Here is a 24111-nt window from a genome sequence, read left to right as displayed (position 1 = left end):
ACCGATTTGGAGTGTGTCTCGTTGTGCGACTGCGATTTCAGACCCGTAAAACATGGCGTCGGCGTCGCAGCTCACATGGCCATTCTGCGCGGATACGGGGCAATCGGGGAGTCTATGGGGGTAATTCAGACCTGTTCGCTAGGCAGCGGTTTTTGCATTCGTATAGTTGCCGCCTACAGGGGGAGTGTATTTTAGCTGTGCAAGTGTGCGATCGCATGTGTAGCACTGCTGCACAAACTGATTTTGTGCAGTCTCTGCGCAGCCCAGGACTTACTCAGCCGCTGCGGTCACATCGGCCAGTCCGGGACCGGAATTGACGTTAGACACCCTCCCTTCCAACGCTTGGACACACCTGCGTTTTTCCAGACACTCCTTGAAAACGGTCAGTTGCCACCCACAAACGCCCTCTCCTTGCGATCGCCAGTGCGTTCGGAACTTTCGCACCATCCTGTCGCTGGCCGGCGATCCCCATTGCTGTGGTCCGTCGCGTCTGCGCATTGCGGTCCAATAACTAATGAAAAACATATATATCATTGAATTCTATTAGTGTGGGTGCAGCTTGGCATAATGGCAATCCAAGCTGTCTGATGATTCCTATGTGTGTATAAGGACATCAGCTGACACGCAAATGGTAGAGAAGCGTCTGCAATGAGTTTCCATTGAAACCTGATTTTCTGTGATCCATGCAGATCTGTGTAATCTGGTGCATGACTTGTGTCTCCCAATAGCATGCAGATTTGATCAGATTGCTACTGTATATGTGTGACCAATGTAAATGTAGATGGTCTCCCCAGCAGTGGGTGTCACTGATAGCGCAGATTTATTTTATACTTAATGCCAACACAGTCCTGTCGATTACAAGTGATTATGAAAATGCTTTGACTTAAATTGACCATTATGTTTAAATCCGCTACGTCACTTTTCACCGGAGTTCAACTCCTGAAATGTATTGGACGCTGTATGATCTATGGGCCTGATTCAGAGATGTGCGCAAACAAGATTTTTTTTTTCAGTTTAGTGATTATTGGTGGTCTGTGCCTTCGTCTATGTCGCACTGAGCATGTGCCGCGATGGTCTTGCGATAGCGCTCACAGAGAGAATTTATTCACAAAGTGATTGACAATAAGGGACAGTTTGGGGAAGGTAACGGAGGGGCAGTGAAAATGCAGGCGTGGCTCTACCATTTTGGGGGCATGTTTGATTGCGCAACTGCGATCCTGTACCAGCTGTAATGTCTCCAGCTCCTTACTTCCTGCGGACATGCTGTGCGACCATTGGACTAGCCAGACCTTCCATAATCTGATCTGCCATGGATGCTGCTTCTCTGTACACACAGCTGCAGAGATTTTCTAAGGTGGTGGTGGGTGTCTCCATACAAATCCAGGTGGTAGCGACATTAGCATATCTTGTACAGCTGCAGAATCTGTGAATTAGGCCCTATGTGTGTATTAACTTTTACATTATCCTCATCAACTGCAGTGGGAAGGGGGACTAAGCATAACTTGATATTTTGGAGCCCATTTGTATATTATTCATCTGTTTCTAATTTTTATTAGTTTTTAATCTTGTATATTTAGATGAATTATATGTTTGTTGTATAATACTTATCTGTATTTAATAAATATAAATGATTAATATTAATATTATGTTTACTGTACCTCTTGGTTGTTTTTACTAATTGAATACATCCTTACTTTCATTATGAAAATTGTATTCATGCATTTAAAACCACCTCCCTTTTCTTTCTAACAGGGTGAATTGGGCCCCCCTGGTTTACCTGGACGCCCGGTGAGTATAAAGACAGAACTCCTGAAACAGTTGACATGTTAACGTAGCAAAAGTTCCCAATAAATAAGACATGATTGTATTTCACTGGAGCTGGCCAGACATGAGCCCGATCTGCTTATAAGACCATTGTGAAATATGGTGAACAAGGTCAACAGTTAAATGTCGACATGGACATAGGTCGACAGGGCCAGAAGGTTGACATGGAAATGGTTGACACAGTTAAGGTTAGACACTTGAAGGGGTTAGGCTGCTGGAGGGGGTTGTTAGGGTCAGGTACTAATGAGACTGGGGGGGTGGTAAGGGATAGGCACTTGGTTAGGGTTGGACACAGTGGGAGGGTTAGGGTTAGGGTTAAGGTGGGTACACACTAGTAGATATATCTGCAGATCAATTGATCAACAGATATATCTATGGACGGATCGGGCAGTGTGTTGAGCATACACACTGCCCGATCCGTGGGGGACTGACGTCATGAACTCGGCGGGCGTGTACACACGCCCGCCCAGTTCAGCTGTCAATCACTGCCGGCCGCCGCAGCATGTGTACGACGCGATACGTCTGTGAACGACGGAGTTCACAGACGTATTGGCCATACACACTGGCCGACTGTCCCGCGATATATCGGCCGTTCAAGAGAACACCCGATATATCGGCCAATGTGTACGGGCCTTTAGACACGGGAGGGTTACTGTTAGGTATTATGGTGGAGGGTTCGGATTAAAATATAAAAAAAATTGTTGCTCTTTTTTGTGTGCAGACCATTTGTATGTCGACCTTTTGACCATGTCAACGGTTTGACTGACAACCTAAACCCGTGTTGGCCATTTAACTGTTGACTTTTTGACGCTATCAACTGTACTAAAACACCAACATGTGATTGAAGTTCATCATTGAAAAGCCCCAAGTTGTGTAGACCTGCTGTAAAGTGTCTGGTAAGAGACACTGGAATGGAATCTTTAGTAGTATTGTAGACCCACCATATATCCAGGTATTCCATGAATATTCTGCTTCGTCAATACTACAGGCAAGAGATTTAGTGCAGTTTTCTGTCTTTTACTTTTATAGGGTCCAAAAGGAGGCCCCGGAAAACCAGGAGAGGCTGGAAAACCAGGATTGTCTGGATTGCCAGGAATTGATGTAAGGACCTCAATACTTTTTACTTTATTTGCAGGTGATTCCTAAAAAGTGCTAAATCACAGTGACATGTGGACTTGGAAAATCTTGTGGACATTGACAGTTTATGATTACAGAAGCAATATAATCCAATCAAATAGAATTAAACCTTGAAAATAATGTAGAATTTTTATTTTACATATTTGTTTTTCCCTATGTGTGATATATATTCTTGTACTCTGTCCCCTTAGCATGTGCCCTCAACACTTGGATGCTTCATTTTTGGAGTTGACATGTTTTTTTTTTTTTTTTTATGAATGGACATATTGAAGTGATCAAAGTAAATTCTTGAATTTATATCAATTTTGATTCCATAATATAAGAAAATTAAATGTAAAAAAAAAAAAAAAAAAAAGCCAAATAGGATAAATATATTTTATAGCCAATGTAAGCTTTAAATTCTACCAGTTTACATGACTTTTTTCATCCTCCAATGACATCTACATACTTTTCTGAATGATTCTACTATAAAAAATAATATGGTATGTTGAAATGTGTGTGCATAGGTTACTATTCATCTTTTTGCCTATGAGATGTCCTGATGTTCTCCTGGTGACCTATTTTTGTTGATTTGCTTTGCAAGCTCTAATGCACAGTAAGAAAAACAGCTGAAAGCCTGCTGAGCACTGCCATAAAGTCATCATCATGTGGGGTTTGTGGTAACATGGCAGAGTTGTTTTAGTTTTGTTTCCCCTGGACACAACAGTTAAAAAAAACAATAGTTCCAATACAACAAAATACTTGGTTCTAATGGCCACAATTAATAATTAACCTTCTATTTTATTTCTTTTCTAGGGACTAACTGGACCTGATGGGAAAGCTGGGCCTGATGGACCCCCAGGTGAACGGGTAGGTTATTGGTGCAGAATCTAAAGAGACATCAGGGTTGTTGTACAGATCCCAGGAGCCAGATCATCACTGCCTCTAACATTGCTTGGCGCCATCCTAAATTCTGCATTATACTCTGCACAACTGAGCTACACAATGCTATCTTGCAAAATGGTAAAGATGCAGGACTTGGAACGCACACAAAGCTGCTTAAGGTTCCTAAAACACAGGGTATCCTAAACCCACAAATACGATATACTGTACAATATATAATAGACAGAAGTGGTATAAATGCCCTGGGTGTTAAGTGGTGGTAGGTTGACAATAAAGTGCAGTAATGAATAAATCGTAAGTAAAACATACTTTCCTAAGTCTGAGTTTTAGAGATATGTCTGATAAACCTGCTATTTGTAAGAAAAGATAAAAATACCAAAAATAGTGTGATATCCACAATGCAGCAAATGCCAGACATTGTTCAAGGCAAATTATAAGTATATAGTGAATTTATATCCAAATGAACTCATAAAGAGCAGTAAAACAATAAGTTCATATAAAGCAAACAAATATATATATGGCAGTGAATTTAGGATCTTATTCAGTAAGGATTGCAAAATTTGCAAATCGCAATCCGGCCCGATTATCAAATGACTGCGCAAGCACGAGTATGATTAACGCCAGAAATTGCACATTGTGATCGCAATACAGCCATTGTTTGACTGACAGGAAGCCGGCGTTTCTGGGCGGAAACCTGACGTTTTCTGGGTGTGTCTACAAAAACGCAGGCGTGCCCAGGCGTTTTAAGGAGGGCCTCCGACGTCCGCAATGACCACTTCCAGCCTCTTGTGTCGCAAGAAATGTGGATGACCTTGCCTGGCGCAGATAGGAAAAATCTTCGATGGTTTTGCGATCAGCCCGCATATTGTGATGCATTCACAATTTCTGGAATGGGCGTTTTTTCTCTATTTCTAGGCGCCAACTATTTGATCGCAGCAACTACTTTTTAGCATAAATTACAATCCTTACTGGATAAGGTCCTTAGCTAAAATAGATCAAATACAGTTAAAATAAATAAATTAAAACAGATGGACCCATACCAGAAACTGGACAAAAACATTGCAGACTTCACTCTTCCTGTTCATCGGGGAGGTGCAAGCCACATCCAAAGATGGCCACCGACATCACTACTGAGCATGGGTGGTCTTCAGTATGCCGAATGTCGGGATCCCGGCGCACAGTATACCGGCGCCGGGATCCCGACACCCGGCATACCGACAGCTATTCTCCCTCGTGGGGGTCCACGAGCCCCCTGGATGGAGAATAAAATAGCGTGGCACACGTAGCGCGCCACCGTGCCCGCAAGGGGCTCCTTTGCGCTCGCCACACTGTTGGTATGCCGGCGGTCGGGCTCCCGGCGCCGGTATGCTGGTCGCCGGGAGCCCGGCCACCGGAATACCATACTACACCACTGAGCATGTGCGGGAGCCATCTTGAGAATGTTTAGTGTGATATGGTGGGAGACAGAAGTCTTGTGCTTAGCTCCTATGAGAAACGTGGTTAATACCTGCTATAGAGCCGTTCCAGCATCCCTGCACCACTACTTCTTTGCAGTATACCCGTCCCTCACTAGCTGGTGAGCTGTATGAAACACCCCATTCCGCTCAAACTATGGGGGTCATTCCGAGTTGATCGTAGCTGTGCTAAATTTAGCACAGCTACGATCAGGCACTCAGACATGCGGGGGGAAGCCCAGCACAGGGCTAGTCCACCCCGCATGTCAGTGCCGGCCTCCCCTCCCCAGCAGAAATGCAAAAGCATCGCACAGCGGCAATGCTTTTGCATCTCAGGAGTTACTCCTGGCCAGCGCAGCTGGGAGAACCTCTTCACTGCCCTGGGTCGCAGCGGCTGCGCGTGACATCACGCAGCCACCGCGGCCTGCCCCCCCCCAATGGTCCGGCTACACCTGCGTTGGCCGGACCGCGCCCCCTAAGCGGCGGCTTAACCGCTGCCGTCCATCCCCCTCCCGCCCAGCAACCACCTTAGCCTCAGAGGCGATCGCTAGGCAATGACGGCTGGCATGCGCCGGCACCGTGCAGTTCCGACCCGATCGCTGCGCTGTGATAAACTGCAGCAAGTGATCGGGTCGGAATGACCCCCTATGTTCCATCACCAGTTTACATGTAACAGTGAGTACGGCTGTACCTGCTATCTATCAATAAAACAACACCACTGGTTAAGTAACTGAGCTGTTCATTGTTTGAGTCATCTGGTTGTGTGTGCCTGCAATATTAACACCTGCACACACATAATTTCCAACGTTAGTATGACCCTCTGGATGATGCCCTCTGCAGCAGGGTGTGATAGTACAGCAAGCAAAAACCGTTTATGTATTTTAAACTTATGGAGCTCTTTATCAAGGCAGCTGCTCCATAAGCTTGAAACACATCCAGTGGCAAACGCAGGATTTGCATGGGGGGGTTTCCAGAACTGGGTGGAGCCAAGCACGGGGGTGGGGACTGAGGTGACCCAGTATGTGCTGGGTCCGTAAAACTAGTGTGTCTGTGTGTGTGTATATATAATATATATATATATATATATACACACATACATATCTACACATATATATACCATATATACACCTATATATATATATATATATATATATATATATATACACACACATACATTCATACATATACACAAATACATATACACATAGAAACATAGAATTTGACGGCAGATAAGAACCACTTGGTCCATCTAGTCTGCCCCTTTTTTTATCCTTTAGGCAATCTCAACCCTTTTTGAACCTTAATTCTTTGTAAGGATATTCATATGCCTATCCGAAAGCATATTAAACATGCATACAGATAGATAGATAGATAGATAGATAGAGATATATATATATATATATATATATATATACATACACACACACATATACATACAGTACACGTGTATATATACGCATGTGTATATATATCATATGTGTGTGTGTGTTTATATATATATATATATATATATATATATATATAAGTTTTAACACTGTAAGGGTGCAAGGTGCCGTTTCCTGGGGTATATGGCAGCACGCAGCAGCTGAGGAACAACACAAGTCCAGGTTCTGGTACAACTGGCCCCAGCCAGTTTTATTATACAGAAAATAAAACAAACACCAAAAGTAAATACCTTGCCTGTCCGGCACTAACTAAACACAAGATGTTCCTAACTATCACTAAACAAAAACATAGAGTTCTCCAGTAAGCACTGTATAGCTCACTTGTATCAGGAGCGTGTTTCTCTCACAGAGCTCCTGCAGTCTTCCCAGGCAGTCTGCACACCCTAATCAGGCTAGCAGCTCTATAACACTCTTACACAGCTGAAAGCCTGATTAGCCTACTGTGAGGCCAAAGACCCGAACTGGGCCCAGTGTCTGGAACTTGCCCCATCTCTCTTTCAGGGCCCTTACCCAGCTTTTCCAACAAACTGAAAAGGTTCTAACAAAACAAAACATATCCTAGAAGTTTTAATTTTTCTAATACATGTAAGACAAGAACCTGGGACAAACATACCTGCCCTCAAACACTATCCCAGTGTTCTTGTCACATATCCCCCTCCCCTGTTTCGACCTAGGGGCCGGAACACTTGTAGCCCCCAAACAGAAGATGCGGGACAATTCATCTGCATTGGCCAATTGTGTACCCGGTCTATGTTCGACAGTAAACTTAAAATCCTGCAACGCTAGAAACCATCTAGTTACACGAGTATTCTTGCCTCTATTTACATACATCCATTTTAAAGGGCATGATCCGTCACTAGTCTGAATTGTCTACCCAAGAGGTAATATCTCAAGGTATCTAGTGCCCACTAAACACAAGATGTTCCTGACTATCACTAAACAAAAAACTCACAGAGTTCTCCAGTAAACACTGTATAGCTTACTTGTATCAGGAGCGTGTTTCTCTCACAGAGCTCCTGCAGTCTTCCCAGCATACTTGCCGACATTCTGGCTGCTCTCTGCGGGAGAGAGCAGCCAGGTCGGCTCAGCAGGGGGGCAGGGGAGGGCTGTGACGTGGGGAGGAGGTGGACCGGAGGCGGGAACGGGGGTGGAGCAGGGGCGGGACGGGGGCAGTTTCGGTGGCACATCCTTTAAGCCACGCCCCCGCTCTGTAATGCCGCAATCCCCGGCATTACACTGCAGGGGGCGTGGCTATGATGACGCGATTCAGCAAGAATCGCGTCATCAACTGCCCGGACCGCCCACTTTACAGGGGGACCCCTGATTCCGGGAGACTTGCCTGCTCTTCCGGGGGGGGCGGGAGGGTCACCCGATTTCGGGAGCCTCCCGGCCATTCCGGGAGAGTAGGCAAGTATGCTTCCCAGGCAGTCTGCACACCCTAATCAGGCCAGCAGCTCTATAACACTCTTACACAGTTGAAAGCCTGATTAGCCTTCTGTGAGGCCAAAGACCCGAACTGGGCCCAATATCTGGAACTTGCCCCATCTCTCTTTCAGGGCCCTTACCCAGCTTTTCCAACAAACTGAAAAAGTTCTAACAAAACAAAACATATTCCTAGAAGTTTTCATTTTTCTAATACATTTAAGACAAGAACCTGGGACAAACATACCTGCCCTCAATACACTATCCCAGTGTTCTTGTCACAATGTATATATATGTGTATATATGTATGCACAGTGTTGGACTGGGGCATGAAGGGCCCACCGGAGGAATGCAGTGATAGGGGCCCATACTTAGTGGTGTGCCAGCCTATAAAGGGGGTGTGGCCAGCCTCCACAGAGGCTTGAAATACACAATAGTTTAGTGCAGTGTAATGCAACATATCTACCATGTATAATACAAGTGCACAGCCTGGAACCTTTACCTAGAGGAAGGAGTGGGCCCCCAGGCAGTGGGGCCTACCGGTGGTTTCCCTGGTACCCCTGTGGGCCAGTCCGACCCTGTGTATGCACATGGATATATATGTACTATAATTAAAATAAAGTAAACTTTTATTAAGCACTTACAAGTGCCACCAGGAAGACAGCAGGCTGCAGAGGACGCTAGACAACCATTAATAATACTCATGCAGCAAAAAAATAATAATATTTTTTTATTTATTTTTTAGGTGGAGGGGGGTTTCTGGGTGCTCGGAAACCCCCCCTGGGTGCGCCACTGACATCGGCGGATGTTGCATACTATCGTGGCACTTGCACAGCGTATTCGCAAAACTTTCACTATGCGATCGCTTCCTGGAAGGATGCGATCGCATTACAATTGACAGGTATCGGGCATTCAGGGGCGGCGACTTGGCATTGGTGGGGGGGGGATGGAGCAGGAAACGCAGGTGTGTTATGGCCATTTTCAGGTCTGCCCATTGACATCGCCTGCGTTTCTGCGGCGGTGCGCCTGTATACGCAGCCTGGATGTGTATACAGGTGTCTAACTCTATTTATAGGTTTCTGCAATGCGATCGCATTGCTAGGCGGCACTACACATGCAGGGCAGTCTTGCCGTGTGCTGGATGGCCGCCAGCATGCGGTTTTATTTGTAGCAGTTTTTGCTATTGTAATGAAACCCAAGTGCGGCGATCGTGCGGGATGATGATCAAACATGGAGCCCAAACAGTGACAGAATGGTGCAAAAAGTTTGATCGCTAGGCGTACGCAAGGTGATTGACAGGAAACTGACGTTTGTGGGTGATTACTGCCCGTTTTCTGTGAGTGTCAGGAAAAACGCAGGCGTTCCCAAGCGTTTTCATGGAGGGTGTGTGGCGTCCGCTCCGGACCCGAACAGCCTGATTCTGTGGCACTGTAGGAGTAAGTACTGGGCTAACGCACAGACCTCACAGATGGAAAAATCATTAGCTGCTGAGTAAGTTGCGAACGGATTTGTAGATGTCTGCTGTCTCGCGAACTTTTTGCATGGCGTACGCATGCATTCATACACTTGCACGGGGCAGGTTATCACTCTCTATGGGTGGCGGCTTTCTGATCGCAGACCTCTACAAAAACGCAGAGGAGTGATTAAGTCTAAATTAGGCCCATTGGGGCAGATGTATTAACCTGGAGAAGGCATAAGGAAGTGATAAACCAGTGATATGTGCAAGGTGATAAAGGCACCAGCCAGTCAGCTCCTAACTGTTAATTTACATATTGGAACTGATTGGCTGGTGGGTGTATCACCTTGCACTTATCACTGGTTTATCACTTCCTTATGCCTTCTCCAGGTTAATACATCTGCCCCATTGTTTGGCATTTGCTGAATTGTTAATATAATTTCGAATTTGATGGTGTCACACTATATGACCTTATTATTTTATTCTTATATGTGAACTATTGTGGAAATAAATCTGCCTTTACACTTACCTGGAATATTGTCTCGTATTTGCTGCACTGTTAATGGGCCTAATTCTGAGTTGATTGCAGCATCAAATTTGTTAGCAGTTGGGCAAAACCATGTGCACTGCAGGGGGGGGGGGCAGATATAACATGTGCAGAGAGAGTTAGCTTTGGGTGTGGTGTGTTCAATCTGCAATCTAAATTGCAGTGTAAAAATAAATCGGCCAGTATTTACCCCTGCACAGAATCAAAATAACCCCACCCAAATCTAACTCTCTGCAAATGTTATCTGCCCCCCCCCCCCCCCCCCCCCCCCCCCCCCCCCGCAGTGCACATGGTTTTGCCCAATTGCTAACAAACTTGCTGCTGAGATCAACTCAGAATTACCCCCAATATCATTTATGATTTGAAGGTATCACACTATTTTTGGATTTTTTCTCTTCCTCACATATGGACAAATGATTTGACACATCTCTAAAACTCCTACTAAGGAAAACATTATTTACCTATTATTTATTCATGACTAAACTTTATTGTGAACCTACTATTTAGTGACCAGGGCACTTACCTGTATACCACTTCTGTATATTTTATAATGCTATCTTGCAGTCTTCCTCTTCATGTATTATTTGCTCCTCAAAATGTGTTCTCTGTAGAAACCTGTTTATTTTTGTATCTTCAAGAGTTAGGTTGCCATGGTTCCCTGGTACGTTAGTCAAAAATGATGCTTTGTGGGCTAGATAATAAAATTCCACTGTTAAGCTAAGTTTCTCACAGAAGTTAAGCGCATATCAATGGATGTAAAAATAAAAATCATCATGTTTCTGGTTTTGAAATGCATTTATATTGCATTGGGCTATAATACAATTTTCTTAGAATACTGGTTCCCTTTAAGTGTGTCGAAACTTTCTATCCTCTCAATCGGAGTGTATGTGTTTGACACATGTAAAATAACTTTGTTTTGTTTCAGACGAATAGCAAATGTGTACTTACCATATGCATAAATACAGTGCAGTTTATATACATTTTTACTTGTGTTTTCAAAAAATTCATTACAAAAGTCTGTGTATATGTGCCTGTTTAGCAGTCCCTTACACACAGTGGGGTATATTCACTAAGGTGTAAGTTTTTTAGAAGTGGAAATGTTGCCCATAGCAACCATTCAGATTCTACTGTAGCTATTATTTTCTAGAAGCAGCTAGATAAATGTTAAGGGAATCTGATTGGTTGCTATGAGCATCATCTCCATTTCTAAAAAGAAACACCTTAGTAAATACATCCCAGTGTGTGCCAGCTATTTTGAAGACTGAGACAAAACTCACTTTCTAATTTCCGCACCCAGTTTGGGTGTGAGAATTGAGATAATCCGTTCAAAATCAGGGTTATCAGAATGTATGTTTGAAGCATGAGCTCGAGTATTGGATCTTTTCCCTAAAAGGGAAAAAGGGATTCCACCACTGTGTTCTATAACCTCAAAAAATATGTCTTTCTCATGCCCCACTTCCTATACATTTCACCATCCATCTTTCCCCCACCTTCCCCATAACTGCATCTTAGACTTCTTATTAATGACTTATCTCTTCAATCTTGCCCTCACCGCCATTTACCTTTTCCACTTATCCCATCTTATCTATCTCTTCCCCAGCCTACTGTATCATATCCATATCTTCTCTCCCCATGCACATCCATCTCTTCTATCCCCATTACATCCATCTCTTCTATCCCCATTACATCCATCTCTTCTATCCCCATTACATCCATCTCTTCTATCCCCATCCTATCCATCTCTTCTCTACCCCACACTATCCTTCTCTTCCCCACCCCATCAGATCCTTCTTTTCCACTTATCCCATCTTATCTATCTCTTCCCCAGCCTACTGTATCATATCCATATCTTCTCTCCCCATCACATCCATCTCTTCTATCCCCATTACATCCATCTCTTCTATCCCCATTACATCCATCTCTTCTATCCCCATTACATCCATCTCTTCTATCCCCATCCTATCCATCTCTTCTCTACCCCACACTATCCTTCTCTTCCCCACCCCATCAGATCCTTCTTTTCCACTTATCCCATCTTATCTATCTCTTCCCCAGCCTACTGTATCATATCCATATCTTCTCTCCCCATCACATCCATCTCTTCTATCCCCATTACATCCATCTCTTCTATCCCCATCCTATCCATCTCTTCTCTACCCCACACTATCCATCTCTTCCCCACCCCATCAGATCTTTCTTTTCCACTTATCCCATCTTATCTATCTCTTCCCCAGCCTACTGTATCATATCCATATCTTTTCTCCCCATCACATCCATCTCTTCTATCCCCATCCTATCCATCTCTTCTCCACCCCACACTATCCATCTCTTCCCCACCCCATCAGATCCTTCTTTTCCACTTATCCCATCTTATCTATCTCTTCCCCAGCCTACTGTATCATATCCATATCTTCTCTCCCCATCACATCCATCTCTTCTATCCCCATTACATCCATCTCTTCTATCCCCATTACATCCATCTCTTCTATCCCCATTACATCCATCTCTTCTCTACCCCACACTATTCATCTCTTCCCCACCCCATCAGATCCTTCTTTTCCACTTATCCCATCTTATCTATCTCTTCCCCAGCCTACTGTATCATATCCATATCTTCTCTCCCCATCACATCCATCTCTTCTATCCCCATTACATCCATCTCTTCTATCCCCATCCTATCCATCTCTTCTCTACCCCACACTTTCCATCTCTTCCCCACCCCATCAGATCTTTCTTTTCCACTTATCCCATCTTATCTATCTCTTCCCCAGCCTACTGTATCATATCCATATCTTTTCTCCCCATCACATCCATCTCTTCTATCCCCATCCTATCCATCTCTTCTCCACCCCACACTATCCATCTCTTCCCCACCCCATCAGATCCTTCTTTTCCACTTATCCCATCTTATCTATCTCTTCCCCAGCCTACTGTATCATATCCATATCTTCTCTCCCCATCACATCCATCTCTTCTATCCCCATTACATCCATCTCTTCTATCCCCATTACATCCATCTCTTCTATCCCCATCCTATCCATCTCTTCTCTACCCCACACTATCCATCTCTTCCCCACCCCATCAGATCCTTCTTTTCCACTTATCCCATCTTATCTATCTCTTCCCCAGCCTACTGTATCATATCCATATCTTCTCTCCCCATCACATCCATCTCTTCTATCCCCATTACATCCATCTCTTCTATCCCTATCCTATCCATCTCTTCTATCCCCATCCTATCCATCTCTTCTCTACCCCACACTATCCATCTCTTCCCCACCCCATCAGATCCTTCTTTTCCACTTATCCCATCTTATCTATCTCTTCCCCAGCCTACTGTATCATATCCATATCTTCTCTCCCCATCACATCCATCTCTTCTATCCCCATTACATCCATCTCTTCTATCCCCATTACATCCATCTCTTCTATCCCCATTACATCAATCTCTTCTATCCCCATTACATCCATCTCTTCTATCCCCATTACATCCATCTCTTCTATCCCCATCCTATCCATCTCTTCTATCCCCATCCTATCCATCTCTTCTCTACCCCACACTATCCATCTCTTCCCCACCCCATCAGATCCTTCTTTTCCACTTATCCCATCTTATCTATCTCTTCCCCAGCCTACTGTATCATATCCATATCTTCTCTCCCCATTACATCCATCTCTTCTATCCCCATCCTATCCATCTCTTCTCTACCCCACACTATCCATCTCTTCCCCACCCCATCAGATCTTTCTTTTCCACTTATCCCATCTTATCTATCTCTTCCCCAGCCTACTGTATCATATCCATATCTTCTCTACCCCACACTATCCATCTCTTCCCCACCCCATCAGATCCTTCTTTTTCACTTATCCCATCTTATCTATCTCTTCCCCAGCCTACTGTATCATATCCATATCTTCTCTCCCCATCACATCCATCTCTTCTATCCCCATTACATCCATCTCTTCTATCCCCATCCTATCCATCTCTTCTCTACCCCACACTATCCATCTCTTCCCCACCCCATCAGATCTTTCTTTTCCACTTATCCCATCTTATCTATCTCTTCCCCAGCCTACTGTATCATATCCATATCTTCTCTCCCCATCACATCCATCTCTTCTATCCCCATTACATCCATCTCTTCTATCCCCATCCTATCCATCTCTTCTCTACCCCACACTATCCATCTCTTCCCCACCCCATCAGATCTTTCTTTTCCACTTATCCCATCTTATCTATCTCTTCCCCAGCCTACTGTATCATATCCATATCTTCTCTCCCCATCACATCCATCTCTTCTATCCCCATCCTATCAATCTCTTCTCCACCCCACACTATCCATCTCTTCCCCACCCCATCAGATCCTTCTTTTCCACTTATCCCATCTTATCTATCTCTTCCCCAGCCTACTGTATCATATCCATATCTTCTCTCCCTATCACATCCATCTCTTCTATCCCCATTACATCCATCTCTTCTATCCCCATCCTATCCATCTCTTCTCTACCCCACACTATCCATCTCTTCCCCACCCCATCAGATCTTTCTTTTCCACTTATCCCATCTTATCTATCTCTTCCCCAGCCTACTGTATCATATCCATATCTTTTCTCCCCATCACATCCATCTCTTCTATCCCCATCCTATCCATCTCTTCTCCACCCCACACTATCCATCTCTTCCCCACCAGATCCTTCTTTTCCACTTATCCCATCTTATCTATCTCTTCCCCAGCCTACTGTATCATATCCATATCTTCTCTCCCCATCACATCCATCTCTTCTATCCCCATTACATCCATCTCTTCTATCCCCATCCCATCCATCTCTTCTCTACCCCACACTATCCATCTCTTCCCCACCCCATCAGATCCTTCTTTTCCACTTATCCCATTTTATCTATCTCTTACCCAGCCTACTGTATCATATCCATATCTTCTCTCCCCATCACATCCATCTCTTCTATCCCCATTACATCCATCTCTTCTATCCCCATCCTATCCATCTCTTCTATCCCCATCCTATCCATCTCTTCTCTACCCCACACTATACATCTCTTCCCCACCCCATCAGATCCTTCTTTTCCACTTATCCCATCTTATCTATCTCTTCCCCAGCCTACTGTATCATATCCATATCTTCTCTCCCCATCACATCCATCTCTTCTATCCCCATTACATCCATCTCTTCTATCCCCATCCTATCCATCTCTTCTCTACCCCACACTATCCATCTCTTCCCCACCCCATCAGATCCTTCTTTTCCACTTATCCCATCTTATCTATCTCTTCCCCAGCCTACTGTATCATATCCATATCTTCTCTCCCCATCACATCCATCTCTTCTATCCCCATTACATCCATCTCTTCTATCCCCATCCTATCCATCTCTTCTATCCCCATCCTATCCATCTCTTCTCTACCCCACACTATCCATCTCTTCCCCACCCCATCAGATCCTCCTTTTCCACTTATCCCATCTTATCTATCTCTTCCCCAGCCTACTGTATCATATCCATATCTTCTCTCCCCATCACATCCATCTCTTCTATCCCCATTACATCCATCTCTTCTATCCCCATTACATCCATCTCTTCTATCCCCATCCTATCCATCTCATCTCCACCCCACACTATCCATCTCTTCCCCACCCCATCAGATCCTTCTTTTCCACTTCCCAACCAATGTAACTTTTTCCATACTCAATATACAATCCATCTTTTTTTGGTGTGGAAAAGATGAATAATATGTGGGTGGAAAAAGAAGGCTAGGATGGAGTTTGAAGGAGACAACTCTATCTATTGCCACCATTCTTAACTTAACCCAGTTATATGCCATTGCAGAAGTAAACCACTCACATAATACCATCTATTCCCTGCCCCTTCATTTTTTTTCATCTTTTTCCTGCCTAATCCTATTTATCTTTTCACTGCCCCATTCCATCCATCTCTTCCCTGCCCCATCCTATCCATCTTTTCTCTGCCTATCTTATCCATCTTTTCTCTCCCCCCCATCCTATACATTTTTTCTCCACCCCACCCTATACATCTCCTCTCCACAGCATCCTATATTCCCAGTCCCATACTATTCATAATGCTATCTTGCAGTCTTTCTCTTGCATTTTGTTTGCTCCTCAAAATGTGTTCATTCTGTTTAGAAACCTGTTGAATTTTGTATATGTAAAAGTTAGGTTGCCTTGGATCTTTGGAATTGTAGTAAAAGATTATGCTTTGTAGGCTATGAACCTGTTGCTCTCTTCCCTGCACCATCCTATCCATTTCTTCCCAGTCCCATAGTTTCCATCTCTTCTCCGCCCCATGCTTTTCATCTCTTCCCCGCTCTTCCTATGCATGTTTTCCCTGCCCCATCCTATTCCTTTCTTCCCCACCCCATCCTATCTATCTGTATTCGGTCGCATCATATCCATCTCTTCCTTGCCCCATCCTATACGTCTCCTCCCCGCTCCATATTATTCATCTCTTCCCGCCCCATCATATCCATCCAATATGATCAATTCACTTCTAACACATGTCCCTGCTTGGGTTCTTTAATACATTTAGGCAAATTTAAATTTCTTATTGCCGTGAATAGTAATGAAAATAAATTATAGTTATTGGGCTGTATTCAAATCTTTCCACCACCTTCCACAACCGTTCTGTTTCTGCTGATGAGCGTGGTGTCATAATTTCAGCTCGCTAACCCCCGGGGTAGCGAGGCGCCCAACACTTTACATAGCTAAACTTAATTACTATGGGCACGATATGTGCGATAATGGGGATCATTTTAGAAAGGAGATTGGGCGTGATATATGATTTGAATACCGTCCATTGAGTCTAACACACGATAATACATATGCCCCTTTGTCTTGTCTCATGAACATAATCACATAAGTCCTCACGGCACCCGAATAGTCCAGGTATATCCATGGCTCAGCACAGATGGTTAAATCAAATTGACTGAGGTGCTGAGTAAGTCACCTGTGGCCAAGGATGGATAACCTTAAAACCTGGACTGTTGAGGTGCCTTGAGGACCGTGTTTGAGAACCTCTGACGTAAGTGGACAGGTTACTGTATCACACAAGATCAGAACACTCATCTTCTGCTGGAAGCAATTCTTTCATTCACTTGACTAATAAAGCAAGTATACAATGGCAGGATATCGATAAAAGATTAACTATAATTGGTTATCACTCTGTAGTCAATCACACTTTAGAAATGGTTATGGGCAAAGCCGCTATACACAGCAATGTCAGCCTGAGACATTTCACCTGAGAAATATTTGCCTCCTCTTAAATTTAGCCAAAAACTCTTGACAAAGACTAAATTCATTGAAGCTCAATTAATGAATTCATAAAAAAGAAGCTCTTTACATTCAACAATGTATTGAATCCAGGCTAATTCCATAAGGTAGTTGTTGTTCAGTTCAAACATCTGTCTAATGAAATTGCTCAGGTTAGTGTCTAAGCTGATATTAGAGCTGCAGCCCAAAGCCCGCTCACAAAATATGCCCACACTATTCTTAAAAAGATCAAACCTGATTGTAGGGTTTTATTTTTTTATTTTCTATAAAAATAGAGGAGATACCCATAAGACTTTGTAATTATTAGTGTTAATAATAGCAGGGTATCCTATACTGGTCCAGTATTTAGCATAAGCTAACCAGCCTGAGTAACTCTATAAACGCTATGATACCAAGGGTGCGCAGAGAGAAATGGGGGAAATGCCAGCAGGCCGTGTCTGCCCATACATGCTGGGATTTGTCATTCTCCAAGTACCAGCATACCCTGGCAACCATTTAAATTGTGCATGTCAATGCTAGCTCTTACCTGAGATGCGCCAGTAAATGACAAACATTTATTAGCACTACACCCTCTGCCCCAGGGTGAGGGGGATAGCACTAGTTGCTAGTGAAGGGCGGAGGTTCATTTTTTATGCACCTTCCCAAGGGCTTCCAGCCCTGTGCTAACCGGCCTAAGGATGGTTGGAACTCTGGTGGGGGGACCCCTTTCTGCATGTTTGGGGGTGGACCCTGCTCCATTTTTGTAAAATTGTTCTGTTGTTAAGATATTAATATACAGAAGCCTGTACAGATCCCAGAGATCCATGCATCTAAACAATGGCAGGATCACAGGGGGATTGGGGTGATATGGTAAATATGGCTCTAGACTGATTGTCTTTTGTGGTACAATACACATTCTGTAAAAGCAGTGCTAATAAATGTATCTGATTATTTGCACAGAGCGCCCAAGTTCTGTGACAGCAATGGCGTAAATAGTGCCGGTCCTGCTCTGCGGATTAAAAATGCTGAGAACCAGACAAAAGGACAAATCATGCCCAGAGACTCAATTTGCTGATACTATGGATACATCACTAGCACATTGTTTTGTAATGGAGGCGGGGAGATACCTCTTTACTAAAACCATTTATGTTGTGTTTCCATTTAGGGAAGTATTGGACCACCTGGGCCAGATGGACCTGCAGTGAGTACAGACTACAAACCACTACAACGTCAGGAGACGTCCTGACCCTCAACTCATTGAGCCTTTTATCACATTCTTATTGAGGCATATATTTTTGCCAGCTGCGTTCAGTGGAAGGATTACATAATCCTGGACAGAAGGCACACTACAATCCTCTATTCTCTGTATGCATATTATAGAAAGAGAGAGAACAATATAAAGGAATGACACTCCTATCGTGGAAATTCTAACACCCATGTGTATCATTCAATAGGAGTGATGTTCCTTTGCTGTGTTCCCTGGATAGTCTTACGGTTACCACTGCACACTCACTCATATGGGTTGGTTTTGGAGTGCCCACTTCTACAATTTTTATATATATATATATATATATATATATATATATATATATATATGTGTATATATATATATATATATATATAAAAACACACACTACTTCTATCCATAGTGGTACCTAGCCACACTGAATAGAGCCCTTTTTTACCCCAGAAGAGACTAAACTTTGTGGCATTTATTCAACAAGGTGCTGAAAACATTCCTTAGAGATTCTGGTTCATGTTGCCATGACAACATCAGCAGCTGAGTATGAGTTTTGGCTGCACATTCATGATGCACATATCCTTTTCCACCACATCTTAAAGGCACTCTATTGGATTGAGATCTGATGGAGAACACTGAATCCATTGTTATGTACATGGAACTAACATGAGATGGAATCAGTATGAAATACCGGCGGCCAGGATGCCGGCCGGCAGTATACCGGCAATGGCATCACGGCCGCCAGTATGCCGGCAGCAGGGCGAGCGCAAAGAGTCCCTTTGTGGGATCGCTGCACTGCTGTGGGCTCGGTGGCTTGCTGCGCTCACCACAGGTTCTATTCCCACTCGATAAGTGGGAATAGCCCCTGTTCGCCGGGATTCTGGCTGTTGGCATTGTCAGCTGTCAGGATTCTGGCGTCTGTTTCCTGAACGCCAGGATCCCGACAGCCAGCAAATTAACTGCATCCCAATGAGATGACGTGCTTTGTGACATCTCGCGTTACCTAGCTGGAAGCAGCCAATAGAAGATGGATGCACATGTTTAGCAACTACACTTAGATAGGCTGTGGCATTTCAGAAATGTTCTATTGGTATTAAGGGGCCTAATATGTGCCAAGAAAACATTCCCAACACCAGCATGATCTGTTAATACATGGCAGGATGGCACTAATTACCCAGACTCGGGCTTGTTAAAGGAGCCTAGTGGGTACCCCCCCCCCCACCACATACTTCTTACCTGTTAGCAGAAGCATCCTCTTTTCCTTGCTGCAGTGGGTACAGCAGGAAGCCGCACAGTGTCCCCCTATGCAGTGTGTGCATACTATTTTTCAGATATGTATTTCTCTAACGTCCTAAGTGGATGCTGGGGACTCCGTAAGGACCATGGGGAATAGCGGCTCCGCAGGAGACTGGGCACAAAAGTAAAGCTTTAGAACTACCTGGTGTGCACTGGCTCCTCCCCCTATGACCCTCCTCCAAGCCTCAGTTAGATTTTTGTGCCCGAACGAGAAGGGTGCAGTCTAGGTGGCTCTCCTGAGCTGCTTAGTGAAAAGTTTAGTTTTAGGTTTTTTATTTTCAGTGAGACCTGCTGGCAACAGGCTCACTGCATCGAGGGACTAAGGGGAGAAGAAGCGAACTCACCTGCGTGCAGAGTGGATTGGGCTCCTTAGGCTACTGGACATTAGCTCCAGAGGGACGATCACAGGCCCAGCCATGGATGGGTCCCAGAGCCGCGCCGCCGCCCCCCTTACAGAGCCAGAAGACAGAAGAGGTCCGGAAAATCGGCGGCAGAAGACGTCCTGTCTTCAACAAGGTAGCGCACAGCACTGCAGCTGTGCGCCATTGCTCTCAGCACACTTCACACTCCGGTCACTGAGGGTGCAGGGCGCTGGGGGGGGGGCGCCCTGAGACGCAATAAAAACACCTTGGATGGCAAAAAATGCATCACATATAGCTCCTGGGCTATATGGATGAATTTAACCCCTGCCAGAATACATAGAAAAACGGGAGATAAGGCCGCCGATAAGGGGGCGGAGCCTATCTCCTCAGCACACTGGCGCCATTTTCCCTCACAGCTCCGTTGGAGGGAAGCTCCCTGGCTCTCCCCTGCAGTCACTACACTACAGAAAGGGTTAAAAAAGAGAAGGGGGGCACTAATTACGCGCAGTATTAAAGATACAGCAGCTATAAGGGGAAAAAACACTTATATAAGGTTATCCCTGTATATATATAGCGCTCTGGTGTGTGCTGGCAAACTCTACCTCTGTCTCCCCAAAGGGCTAGTGGGGTCCTGTCCTCTATCAGAGCATTCCCTGTGTGTGTGCTGTATGTCGGTACGTTTGTGTCGACATGTATGAGGAGAAAAATGATGTGGAGACTGAGCAGATTGCCTGTAATAGTGATGTCACCCCCTAGGGGGTCGACACCTGAGTGGATGAACTGTTGGAAGGAATTACGTAACAGTGTCAGCTCTGTATAAAAGACAGTGGTTGACATGAGACAGCCGGCTACTCAGCTTGTGCCTGTCCAGACGTCTCATAAGGCCGTCAGGGGCTCTAAAGCGCCCGTTACCTCAGATGGCAGATATAGACGCCGACACGGATACTGACTCCAGTGTCGACGGTGAAGAGACAAATGTGACTTCCAGTAGGGCCACACGTTACATGATTGAGGCAATGAAAAATGTTTTACACATTTCTGATAATACGAATACCACCAAAAAGGGGTATTATGGCCCTCATTCCGAGTTGATCGGTCGCAAGGCGAATTTAGCAGAGTTACACACGCTAAGCCTACGCCTACTGGGAGTGTATCTTAGCTTCTTAAAATTGCGACCGATGTATTCGCAATATTGCGATCACAAACTACTTAGCAGTTTTAGAGTAGCTCCACACTTACTCTGCCAGTGCGATCAGTTCAGTGCTTGTCGTTCCTGGTTTGACGTCACAAACACACCCAGCGTTCGCCCAACCACTCCCCCGTTTCTCCGGCCACTCCTGCGTTTTTTCCGGAAACGGTAGCGTTTTCAGCCACACGCCCATAAAACGCCGTGTTTCCGCCCAGTAACACCCATTTCCTGTCAATCACATTACGATCGCCGGAGCGAGGAAAAAGCCGTGAGTAAAAATACTATCTTCATAGCAAAGATACTTGGCGCAGTCGCAGTGCGAATATTGCGCATGCGCACTATGCGGAATTTCACTGCGATGCGATGAAAAATACCGAGCGAACGACTCGGAATGAGGGCCTATGTTCGGTGAGGAAAAACTACCTGTAGTTTTCCTGAATCTGAGAAATTAAATGAGGTGTGTGATGATGCGTGGGTTTCCCCCGATAACAACTGATAATTTCTAAAATGTTATTGGCATTATATCCTTTCCCGCCAGAGGTTAGGGTGCGTTGGGAAACACCCCCTAGGGTGGATAAAGCGCTCACACGCTTGTAAGAACAAGGGCTCTACCCTCTCCTGAGATGGCCGCCCTTAAGGATCCTGCTGATAGAAAGCAGGAGGGCATCCTAAAAGGTATTTACACACATACTGGTGTTATACTGCGACCAGCAATCGCCTCAGCCTGGATGTGCAGTGCTGGGTTGGCGTGGTCGGATTCCCTGACTGAAAATATTGATACCCTAGATAGGGACAGTATATTATTGCCTATAGAGCATTTAAAAGATGCATTTCTATATATGCGTGATGCACAGCGGAATATTTGCCGACTGGCATCAAGTCTAAGTGCGTTGTCCATTTCTACCAGTAGAGGGTTATGGACACGACAGTGGTCAGGTGATGCGGATTCCAAACGGCATTTGGAAGTATTGCCTTATTAAGGGGAGGAGTTATTTGGGGTCGGTCTTTCAGACCTGGTGGCCACGGCAACAGCTGGGAAATCCACGTTTGTACCCCAGGTCGCCTCTCAACATGAGAAGACGCCGTATTATCAGGTGCAGTCTTTTCGTGGGCAAGCGGGCAAAAGGTTCCTCATTTCTGCCCCGTGACAGAGGGAGAGGGAAAAGGCTGCAGAAATCAGCCAGTTCCCAAGAACAGAAACCCTCTCCCGCCTCTGCCAAGCCCTCAGTATGACGCTGGGGCTTTACAAGCAGAATCAGGCACGGTGGGGGCCCGTCTCAATGAATTTCAGCGCGCAGTGGGCTCACTCGCAAGTAGACCCCTGGATCCTTCAGGTGATATCTCAGGGGTACAAATTGGAATTCGAGACGTCTCCCCCTCGCCGTTTCCTAAAGTCAGCTTTACCGATGTCTCCTTCTGACAGGGAGACAGTTTTGGAAGCCATTCACAAGCTGTATTCCCAGCAGGTGATAATCAAGGTACCCCTCCTGCAACAGGGAACGGGGTATTATTCCACACTGTTGTGGTACCGAAGCCGGACGGCTCGGTGAGACCGATTCTAAATCTAAAATCTTTGAACACTTACATACAGAGGTTCAAATTCAAGATTGAGTCACTCAGAGCAGTGATTGCGAACCTTGAAGAAGAGGACTACATGATGTCTCGGTGCATCAAGGATGCTTACCTTCATGTCCCAATTTACCCTTCTCACCAAGGGTACCTCAGGTTTATGGTACAGAACTGTCACTATCAGTTTCAGACGCTGCCGTATGGATGGTCCACGGCACCCCGGGTCTTTACCAAGGTAATGGCCGAAATGATGATACTCCTTCAAAGGAAGGGAATTTTAGTTATCCCTTACTTGGACGATTCCCTGATAAGGGTAAGATCCAGGGAACAGTTGGAGGTCGGTGTAGCACTATCTCAGGTAGTGTTGCGGCAGCACGATTGGATTCTCAATATTCCAAAATCGCAGCTGATTCCGACGACTCGTCTTCTGTTCTTAGGGATGATCCTGGACACAGTTCAGAAAAAGGTGTTTCTCCCGGAGGAGAAAGTCAGGGAGTTATCCGAGCTAGTCGGGAACCTCCTATAACCGAGCCAAGTCTCAGTACATCAATGAGATGGTTCTGGAAAAAATGGTGGCTTCCTATGAAGCAATCCCATGCGGCAGATTCCACGCAAGAACTTTCCAGTGGGACCTGCTGGACAAATGGTCTGGGTCGCATCTTCAGATGCATCAGCGGATAACCCTGTCACCAAGCACAAGGGTGGGTGTCTCTCCTGTGGTGGTTGCAGAGTGCTCATCTTCTAGAGGGCCGCACATTCAGGACTGGGTCCTGGTGACCACGGATGCCAGCCTGCGAGGCTGGGGAGCAGTCACACAGGGAAGGAATTTCCAGAGCTTATGGTCAAGCCTGGAGACATCACTTCACATAAATATCCTGACGCTAAGGGCTATTTACAATGCTCTAAGCTCAGCAAGACCTCTGCTTCAAGGTCACCCGGAGTTGATCCATTCGGACAACATCACGGCAGTCACCCACGTAAACAGACAGGGTGACACAAGAAGCAGAAGG

General features: G+C 45.0%; 1 protein-coding gene across 1 annotated transcript in view; it reads left to right on the top strand.

Moving 5' to 3' along the window:
* Positions 1-24111, top strand: part of COL9A3 (collagen type IX alpha 3 chain) — a 118545-nt gene that overhangs the window by 19028 nt on the left and 75406 nt on the right. Inside the window, exons 3-6 of the mRNA XM_063959278.1 lie at positions 1753-1788; positions 2854-2925; positions 3757-3810; positions 18611-18646. Coding sequence (XP_063815348.1) covers positions 1753-1788; positions 2854-2925; positions 3757-3810; positions 18611-18646 — 198 coding nt within the window. The remainder of the gene's footprint in view (positions 1-1752; positions 1789-2853; positions 2926-3756; positions 3811-18610; positions 18647-24111) is intronic.

This window comes from Pseudophryne corroboree, chromosome 3 (assembly GCF_028390025.1).
Source record: "Pseudophryne corroboree isolate aPseCor3 chromosome 3, aPseCor3.hap2, whole genome shotgun sequence".
NCBI classification, from domain to species: domain Eukaryota; kingdom Metazoa; phylum Chordata; class Amphibia; order Anura; family Myobatrachidae; genus Pseudophryne; species Pseudophryne corroboree.
The sequence above is the reverse complement of the archived record's forward strand: the minus strand, read 5'-3'. Positions and strand labels throughout refer to the sequence as shown.